General features: G+C 44.7%; 1 protein-coding gene across 1 annotated transcript; it reads right to left on the bottom strand.

Annotated features, from left to right (window-relative positions):
* Positions 1-101: 101 nt before the first annotated feature.
* LOC115896047 (centromere protein V-like protein 1) lies at positions 102-977 on the bottom strand. Its single transcript, XM_030926515.1, is given in 2 exon segments — positions 102-547; positions 549-977. Coding segments are annotated over 2 exon segments (819 nt in total). The 5' UTR covers positions 951-977; the 3' UTR covers positions 102-130.
* Positions 978-10,524: the final 9,547 nt, after the last annotated feature.

Here is a 10,524-nt window from a genome sequence, read left to right as displayed (position 1 = left end):
AAATACTGGAAGGGAATCCACGGTTTGACCAGGCCAGAAACACCTCTTTCACAGCATGTGATCTGTGCAGGTACTCGGACGCTCCCCGCAGGGCCGCCCGGGCCGGTTTCGGGCGGGCTTGCGGCCCCAATCACTGCTCCTGTTCGCGGGGACAGGCAGGGGCTGACTGGGAGGACGTCTTGTGGATGGCCTTGGGCTCCTCGGCGGCCTCCTCCCCCGGGTCGCCACCGCCGACCTCCTCGATGACCACGCTGCGCACGGTGCCCTCGTCCAGGCAGTGCGGGGCGACGCCGTACACGCGGGGACCAGAGACAGCTGCGTGGAAACTCTGCACCCCGCACCTGCTGCAGAAGCTGTGCAGCGCCGGGTGCGTGTCGGACCGATAGGTGACGATGCTGTCCGCGCCCTGGAGCAGCGTGAAGCGCGAGGCCGGGACGAGGAAGTGGCGGTGCTGCTTCTTCCTGCACAGCCTGCAGCTGCAATCCACCACGCGCAGATCTGCCGGGGCCCAGACCGCAAAGCGGACCGCGCCGCAGTGGCAGCCCCCGTGTGTGATGCACGAGGCCCAGGTACTCGAAGGTGTCCAGCAGGACCTTGGCGGCGCCCTCGCAGCTGAGGCCCCGCAGCTTCCTGAACGTCTCCCAGCGCTCCCGCTGTGCGCCCAGGTCCAGCTCCTTGGGGGACGGGGCGGGTCCCGGCGGATCCGGGGATGGCGCGGAGGGCAGCCGGTCTCTGGGGCCCGCCTTCCGGACCCGCCGACAGCGGCGCTTCAGTCGCCACCTATCCAACCACCTCTTGGCCGCCGCGTGGCTCCCGACCCCGACTTGGACCCGGGGGCACTGCGCGCGGCTGGCGCCCGTGACCGCGATGGCCGCGCAGCCGGCGGGAGGATCCGCGGGCCTCTTTCGCCTCCGCGGCTGAGCGGTGGCCCGGTTCCTCACTCTGCCCATGGCGCCTGCAGCCTCCGGAGCGCGTGCCCACCCCCCACCCTCATTTCCCGGTCAGTCGCTGAGCAGCCTCCTTGCCTGCGCCAGTAGGATTGGCCCCTTGTTGAATGCGATGTAAAGAGACCCTTCCCTTGACCCTATCACAACAGCCTTCCCTGACCTGAAAGGCAGTCATGAGGCATTCAACAAACACCTGCAGGGCACCAGATACCCCGCCTGGGCGCTGGGATGTGGAGATGCATCAGGCTTTCCAAAGTACTCACATTCATTTAGGATCAGGTGTATGCAAATACAGCCCCCAACGCCTTGGGACACTTTGCTCTGACAGAAATAAGAACCAGGGGCTCTGGGAACAGAGAGGAACGCCCACACACTGTAATTGGAGGGGCGTGTGGGAGGGGCACGGAAAGACTCCTCTGAAGTCTTCTTGGGGGCTTGATTCTTTTTTTCGGGTGTAGTGTTTTATTTTTCTCTCTCGTAATTTTCGATGCGATCAAGTCCTCTTTACCTAATGTTGACATACCTACTTCTGCTGTTTTAATTAATGTTTACCTGATGTGACTTTTCCCACCCGTTGTATCCTTTTCATTTACCCAGGGCAACCAAAGCGGAACTGAGTTTCATATAAACATGGGATAGTCAGACTGTGTTTCTCACTGACTCTGCCAATATCTACCTTTTCATACATGTTTTTAGTTCATTGCCATGATCGCTGGGCTAGTGTTTAAGTCCACAGACTTACTGTTTGTTTTCTTTTGTTTCCTCCGTGTCTTGGCTAACCGAGACCTCCTTTTTTTTTTTTTTTTTTTTTTTTTTTTTTTTTTTTTTTTTGCCCTTCTGTGGCTTACGTGCACACTTTGCAGGATTTATCTTGATTTCTGAAAGTGTTTTCGAGTGCTTTGTTTTGTAAAATTGTCTCAGTGGTTGCTCTGGGATTTTCAATGTGCATATGTGACTTACCACAGGCTCCTGGTATCCAGTTCTCATCACTTCCATTGAAGTGTAGAAGCATCAGCCCCTTTTAGCCCCTCTGCCTTTCTGCTTATAGACAACGATGTCTGGAGTATTGGATGGTTTCATATTTTTTGCTTTAATCATCAAACATGACTTCCACAATTCACAAGGAAAACGGTGGCTTAATGTTTGTCCCCTAAGGGTGTTTTTTCCACTGGTCTTGACTCCTTTCTGATAGATACTTCCGGAGGCCATCTTTCATTCTTTCCTCTTTTGTTTGGAGCACCTGCTCTAGCCATTCTTTCACCGTGAGTCTGCTCGTGACAAAATGCTTTCTTTAACCTGAGAATGTCTCGATTTCCCCTTCATCCATGAAGGATGGTATCACTGGATACAGAATTCACAGCTGACAGGACTTTTGTTCAACACCTGAAACTTTTCAGGACACTTCCTAATGACCCCCACTGGTCAGAGGAGCATTTGCCCTCATTAAAACTGGTGTTCTCCTATAATCAATGAACCACTTCGGTCTTGCTGCTTTCAGTGATGTTATCAGCTTCAAAAACTGACTATGCTGTGTGTGTTGGTGTGAATTGCTTTGTGGTTTTCTTATCTGAAGTTTGCTCATTTTCCAGAATCTATGGGCTTATGGTTTTCATTAAAATTTGGATATTTTCAGCCTTCTTTTCTTATATTACTCTTTCAGTCCACTCTCTACTTTTGATACTCCAGTCGTACGGATATTGGAACTTCGTTATTGTCCTAAATTTACTGAGGATCCATTCAGCTTTTAATCATTCCATGACCTCTCTCTCTCGCTCAGGCGTAGTCAATCCTATTTTCTGTTTGTTTGTTTTTTTTTGAGGAAGAATCTCTCTCTGTCATCCAGGTTGGAGAGCAATGGCACAATCTCCGTTCACTGCAACCTCTGCCTCCCGGGTTCAAACGATTCTCCTGCCTCAGCCTCCCAAGTAGCTGGGATTGCAGGCGCCCGCCACCACCCAAGCTAATTTTTGTATTTTTAGTAGGGACGGGGTTTCCCCACGTTGGCCCGCGGTGATCTGCCTGCCTCGGCCTCCCAAAGTGCTGGAATTACAGGCGTGAGCCACCGCGCCCGGCCGTCAGTCTTATTGATTGGGCCTCCATTACGATGATGGTATCTTTTGTCATCACAGGTCTCTTACGGAGTGCATCCAGCAATGTTTCCAAATTCTGTTACTGTTTTCGTTTTCTGTGCCGTCATTTCTTTTTTATACGTCTTCTACTCATCGCTGAGATTTTCCATTTTCTAGTCTGGTTCCAGACTATTTGCAATGACATAATGAAGCATTTTTGTGATGGTTGCTGTAAAACGTTTGTCAGATAATGGCAACGTGTGCATCGTCTCTATGTTGGTACCACTAGATTGTATTTCCTCATTCAAGTTGTGTTATTCCTGGTTCTTGACATGGTGGGCTCTGCTCTACCGCATACAATGTATTTTGCTTTTTACTTTAGGAGTCTCTGGACATGAGACAACTATTTGATGTTAGAAGTCAGCTACTTTCTTTAGGTTTAGCATGTAGATTCTGGTGTCCATTTTTGGGTTCCGGGATTTTTTAAAAGTTTATTTTCAGAGCATTTGCGATGCTATTTTTGTGTGTTTGGCTTATCTGCCGACACAGCAGCCCCAACTGTTCCCTGCTGGTGGTATTTGAGAGGCAGAAAAAACTAAATTCCACACTTTATTCCAGGTTTCCTACTTCCTACCTAATATCTTTTTTTTTTCCCCCCTGTACCAAGGTACCATGCAGCCTACCACACTACATTTAATCATCATAGGCTGGGACAACTTCTCAGACTTTACTTGTTTCCATGACCTTGAGAGTTTTCAGGGGTTACTAGTGAGGTATTTTCTAGAATGTCTTTTTTTTTCCCTTTCTCTTTTTCTTTTTTTTTTTTTTTTTTTTTTTTTGAGACAGGGTTCCCTGCTTTGTCACCCAGGCTGGAGTATGCAACGGCAATGGTGGGATCTCAGCTCACTGCAACCGCCACATCCCAGGTTCAAACCATCCTCCTCCTTCAGCCTCCCATAGCACATGGGACTACAGGCATGCACCAACATGCCTGTCTAATTTGTGATGTGTGTATGTGTGTGTGTGTGTGTGTTTTGTAGAGACAAGGTTTTGCCATGTTGCCAGGCTGGTCTCGAACTCCTAGACTCAAGTGATCCGCCTGCTCCAGCCTCCCTAGAATTTTTCAACTCAATTTTTCTAATGCTTATCTCATGATTGGACTGATGTTGTGAGCTACCGGAGAATCACCACAAAGGTAAAGAGCTGTTTTCGTCTGATCGCATCAAGGGTACATAATATCAACATCAGTTTTGATTGTGTAAGTTGACCTTGGTCACCTGGCAGAAGCAGTGTTGGACAGGGTGCTCCCATGAAAAGTTACTCTTTTAACCCCTGTCCACATGCTACTCTTTGGAAGGAAGTCATTAAGCCAAGTTCACACCTAACTGGTGCTAAGTTATAAATCCTTTCTTTGAGGCAGAGTATCTACATACATTCTTTGGAATTCTCCTTCACGGCACAGCTGTCTATGCTCCTGCATTGATTTCGTTATTCAATCGTTTATGTATATCATGATACTTTCATGGATACTTACTTGATACTTTAGATTATAATCCAATACTTTGCTATTTCTTTTTTATTGTTATCACTTTTGCAGTTGTGGCCACTGGGGGCATGTTCAGTTCACCCCTAGGTCCCGTTGGTATGCTCCCATTATTTGCGGTTCCATTTGTGTAATTCCTTGCTTTGTGGCTCATCCTGCACATTTCTGTCTTGCATACGTTCTAGACTTGTCTGGCCTATTTCCTAGCTCCTAGGATCAGCCAATTCTCCAAGGATCTCTGTTTCCTTTTATTAGAAAATGGTATCAGAGACCAACGTCTGGCAAGTAGGTGTGCTCGTACCTGCCAGAGTCTAGTGGTTTCTAGACCCTCTCTGCCGAAACAGAGAGGAAATACATATGTATGTATACTAACCCGTATATATATATATATACATATTTCTATAAATATTTTGATACGTGACCATGAGGATCTATAATAAGCTGACTATGAGTTCCTACCCATGTCTGCAACTCTATTCCATTGCAGCACGAATCATTCTTGCCCCCACCACATTACGATCTGCACCTCCCCTCTCCAGCAGTGAAAAACCTGCCTCTCACCCTCCACCATCCATTTCCTAATTGTTCAGCTCCAGTATACATGGAGAACGGTATCAGATTTTTCAACCTGTGTCCATACCCGCAACAGGTTTGTCTAGTCGAGTATGCTGCATATGTACAATTTCCTTTGTCTTTAGCCTTACACACTTCTTTCATTTTCAGAGTTGCTTACATCAGCACTTTGTACTTCACAGCCTTCAGTGAAGCTTTTCACCCGTTGGTAAGGTTAGAACCTTTTGTCACATGCTGCATTTCAGCCTGATAGTTCCCTACCTCCGTAATGATGTCCTCACACAGAGAGAGCTATTTTTATTTCCTCTTCTTCGGAGGACACGAACCCCATCATAAAGACTCCACCCTCATGGCCTCATAACCTCAAACCCCATTACCTCCCAGAGGCCTTACTTGCAAATACCATCACACTGGGAGTCGGGGCTTCAACACGTGAATTTGGGCGGGAAGGAAACATTCCGTCTATAACGCACACGATAGTTTCACTGCCCTAAAGCATTACCTGTGCTTTACCTACTCATGTCCTCCTGCGAAAGTCCCCTCCACACACCTTGCCTCCTTCTACTCACCCTTTTGAATAAAGTTTCTCCTTACTAATCCTGGATTTGTATTTTGTTTGACAACACATATGTTTTGAAGCAAACTGGGCAGATACTTAATAGCGAGAATGCTGGACACTGTGGCAAGACTGTTGAGCCTCGTTAAGAACCAAGCGGACTGCCTTCCAAATTTGCTGGAAGATAGAGACTTCCCACTTTACATGAATGGACGTTCCTGTTGCTCTGCATCCTTGGCAGCAGTTGGTTTGTCAGTTTGGGGGTCTTAGCCATTCTGCTAGATGTGTAGTGTCATGTAATTATTATTTGAATTTGCATTTATCTATCAATGCCAAATAACAGTAAACATTCTTTCACATGCTCATTTATCGCTTCCAAATCTTTGGTGAGGTGTCTGCTCAGACCTTTAGCTCATTTTTAAACTGGGTTATTTGTGGTTGTTTGGTCTTTGAATGTCAACAGTCCTTTGAATATTTGGAATCAAGTCTTTTCTCAAATACCTCTTTGAAAATATTTTCTTTCAGTCCTTAGGTTGTCTTTCTTCCTTAACAGTAATGTCTTCCACACAGCAGAAGTTTTAAGTTTTAATAAACTCCAAATTATTGCTTTTTGTTCATGGACTCTGTGGTAGGGTTTGTGACTAAAACCCCATCAGGAAACAGAAAGACATGTTGATGTTTTTCCTGTGTTTCTTCCCTGTGTTTTACATTTCTATATTTCTTTACATATAATATAGTTTGTTTGTTTTGTTTTGTTTTGAGACAGAGTCTCGTACTATCGTACAGGCTGGAGTGCAGTGGCACGATCTCGGCTCACTGCAACCTCTGACTCCCAGGTTCAAGCGATTCTCCTGCCTCAGTCTCCCGAGAAGCTGGGACTACAGGCGTCTGCCACCACGCCCGGCTAATTTTTTTTTTTTTTTTTTTTTTTTTTGTATTTTTAGTAGAGACGGGGTTTCACTATGTTGGCCAGGCTGGTCTCGAACGCTTGACCTCGTGATCCACCTGCCTCGGCCTCCCAAAGTGCTGGGATTACAGGCGTGAGCCACTGCGCCTGGCGTATATTTCATATTTTTATATTCCTGTGTTTTATATTTTGAGTTTTACATACGGGACTTTGGCCCTTTTTGAGTTAATTTTCGTTAAAGTGTGAGTTCTTGGTCTAGGTTAATGTTTTTTCCACATGGACCCGAAATCTCCCACCACCACTTATTGAAAAGACTATCCTTTTCCCATTGTATTGTGCTCGTGCCTTCGTCAAGGATCAGTTGAGAAATATTTCTGCAGTTCGATTACTGGGCTTGCTGCTCTGTTGCATTGAACTGTGTGTGTATTCTTAGTACATGCCACCCTGTCTCGATTACTGTAGTTTTATAGTAGGTCTTAGAATCGCATCTTATGACTTTTGCAACTCCGTTCTCTTTTTTTAGAATGGCTTTTCTTTTCTAGCACATTTGTGCTTCAATACGAAATTTTGAGTCAATATGTTGATATCTGCAACGTGATTGCTGTAATTTTGATTGGGATTCCGATGTTACAATAAATCAGTCGTGGAGGATTTGAAATCTTCTAACAATTACGAATCTTCCAGTCCATATAGTGACATCTCTCTCCACTTATTCAGATCTTTGTTTTTTTGTTTGTTTGTTTATTTGTTTTTTGTTTTTCTCATCAATATTTGTAGTCTCTGCAAGGAGATCCTATGCCTGACATTTAGATTTAGACCTAAGTACTTAATAGGTAGAGTTGGTGTTGTAAAGGGCAACTTAAAAAATCAAATTCTCATTGTTCACTGGTCACATACAGCTAAACAGTCGTCATCAATATATTGATTGTGTCCTGTGACCTTGAAAACCTCGTTTATTGATTCAGCAGTTTGTTGCAGTTCTTTGGAGTTTTCTGCATAGATAACTGTATCCCCTGTAAGTAAAAAGTCCCTCTTTCTTTATGTTATTGTCTCTTCAGGTTTTACCTGAGCATTGGTAGCCTCTCTTAGCATATGGATCATATGGCTTTTAGAACTGCTTTTTGCCCTAGGCTTTACAATATACATATTTACCTAGCCCAGTCCACCGTCTAGTAATGGTACATCACTTAGTGTGCAGTGCAGGTACCTAACCCGACAGAATTCCCAGTTAACCCCTCATGAACTTATCCATATGCTATATAGTCACCAAATACATTGTCACTATTATTTTAAACAAACCGTATTCCTTTAGACCTTGCAAGAATAAGCAACAGAAAAGGTGTGATTTTACCTCCACTTGTTCCTTCACTGATTCTGGCCCTGCCTTTGTGTAGATTCAAGCGTCTCATCTATGTTATTTTTCCTTCTGTTTAACATTTCTCTCAGAGCAGAGTTTCTGAAGGTTAATTTGCTTGATTTTAATTTGTCTGAGAAAGTCTTTGTTTCCTGTTCAGTTGTTAATGATAATTTTGCAGGGCATACAATTCTAGCTAGGTGATATTTTTCTTCACTCAACACTTTAATATTTCAGTCTACACTCTTCTTTTTTCATGGGTTCTGACGAGAAGTTGGCCATAATTCTCTTCCATGTTCCTCTACCAGTAAGGTGTTGTTATTGAGGTTTTCAGACTTGCTCTTCCTCTTTAGTTTTCTGCAGTTTCAATATGTCTAGACATGAGTTTGTGGTGTGTGTGTGTGTGTGTGTGTGTGTGTGTGTGTGTGTGTGTATTTGGTATATATGCTGCTTGATTTATGCTGAGAGATTCCTGACTCTGTGCTTTGGTGTCTGTTATTAATTTTGACAGCATTAGGCCCTTATTGCTTCCAATGTTTATGCTGCTCTGTTCTCTCCGTCTTCTTTCTGTGTCTGGGATTCAGATTAATAGGTCGAACCTTTTCCAATTTTCACACAGTAAGATGTTCAATTCCATTTCTTCCCCTCTTTTTCCTCTTTGCATTCCATTTTGGAAAGTGTCTGTTGCCCTCTGACCTTGCTGCATGCTTTCCAATTCTTACCTTGGTTGTGCTGACTCTACTGATGAGCTTCTGGGAGACATTCGTCATTTCTGTTAGTGTTTTTGATTTCTAGCATTTCCTTTTAATCTTTCTCAGAATTCCCATCTCTCTCTCCCTTTGTCCTCCTGCTTGAATCTGGGCCTCACAGAGTGCTCCTGCTCAGGGAGAGCCTGTGTCTCGCAGCACATTGAGCTGTAACCGGCCGTTATTTCCCTGGAGCCTGGTTGTAGTGGTGGTAAGGTGTAGGGGCGGGAAAGCATTCCACAGCTTTATGACTGGATCTCCGTCTTTCAGTGGGACTGTGTCTCTGGGCTGTGACCTTGACAAGTGTTTCTCCAGTGGTATTACCCTTTCCCCATGTCCTCGGTCCTTTCCCTGGCTTCAGCATTCCCAAATAATACTTTTACACACTTGAGCCCTCTTGATTTTTTTTTCCCCCACCGGTGACACTAGAAGCCTGGAGGGGCAGAGGTTAGAGGAATACCCTTCCTGCACCTAAGATAAGGCTTTGGTCAAGTCTCTTGCTCTGAAGAGTGGGCCTTCGTCTTGGAGAAGGCACTGGGAGTATTTGACAATGATTACTCTTCCTCTCTCCCAGCCAGAAAAACCACCGCATCTTTTTCAGATCTTCACCGTGAAAACCCATGTCTCGAGCCAAAGGCTATGAACATGTGGATGCCCCTGAGACTGCAGCTCCCAGCGTATTCTCACACTAACGCTAGTCCACACACAGCCTCAAGCACTTCATCGTATTTACTACTGAAGCACTCCTACAGGCTTCTGTCTACAGAAGCTGCTGATTCAGGTAAGCAGATCTCAGCCGTGACACTGGATTTGACAGTCTCTCAGGACTCCAGGGTGGTGTTCTGCTGTCCCCTCTCGGTTCTCTGATGAGTCCAAAAGATACCTGAATCTGTTTTCCAGTGTTTTCTTGTTGTAAGGGTGGGATTGGTCATTTGTCTATTTACACGTAGAGCTGAAAGTGGAAGTCTCATTTGTGGCCATTTTGAAACATGTCACAATCAGAATAAGTCTACGGTTTGCAAATATCTTGGTAAGCACTAGGAGAAGCAGATAAGCGTTGAAGGTAGTTGTTGCAGGGAGCCAGCAGGAGAAGTAGGTGTGTGTGGTGGGGATGGGAGGTTTTCAGAACCAAATGATTTCTGTTTTCATGGAATGCGAATTACTGTTACATTATTTAGTAATGTAATTACCAAATGGTATGGCTGTTTAACTCTTAAAATCCCATAATATATGATTTGAGAAAATTAAATAATGGACAATACATTTTATGTAGAAATTGTCTAGAAATTTTGCATGAAAGAATGCACAGAAATTGTAAACATAATTTGAAGATTAAATAAATGACCTCAAATGCATACAGTTACTAAAACTGGTATTACCTCTTGCTTGCCGTTGATGTCAGTTGTCAGTATTACCTCCTCACTGTGCATGCATTGCCTAGGATCACAGCAGCTTTGCACACTAATTGGCCAGGGCGATGATGTGAAAATCGGCCTCTGCCAAATCATGAGGAGGCAATGACGTAGAAGGGGACCTTATCCCCATTTCACAAATGGAGAAACTAAGGCTAAAAGAGACTAAGTAACTTGCTGAAAGTCATGCACTAAGGAAGTGGTGGATCTGGGACAGTCTCCCAAGCTGTGTCTGACATCAGCACCCATGTCCTTTCTGGTGTACTTCTCTGCCTGTCCAAGGGTGGGCAGCATTTTGAATTGTCACACCTTTATCGGATAATGGTGTTCTTTTTTTTTTTTTTTTTTTTTTTTCATCTGAGCTTGGAAAAAGTACACAAGCAGAGATGAATACAATCATCTAATACTTTTTAGAAA

Source organism: Rhinopithecus roxellana, unplaced genomic scaffold, assembly GCF_007565055.1.
Source record: "Rhinopithecus roxellana isolate Shanxi Qingling unplaced genomic scaffold, ASM756505v1 contig4610, whole genome shotgun sequence".
Taxonomy (NCBI): Eukaryota; Metazoa; Chordata; class Mammalia; order Primates; family Cercopithecidae; genus Rhinopithecus; species Rhinopithecus roxellana.
This window is presented reverse-complemented; position numbering and strand designations above follow the sequence as displayed.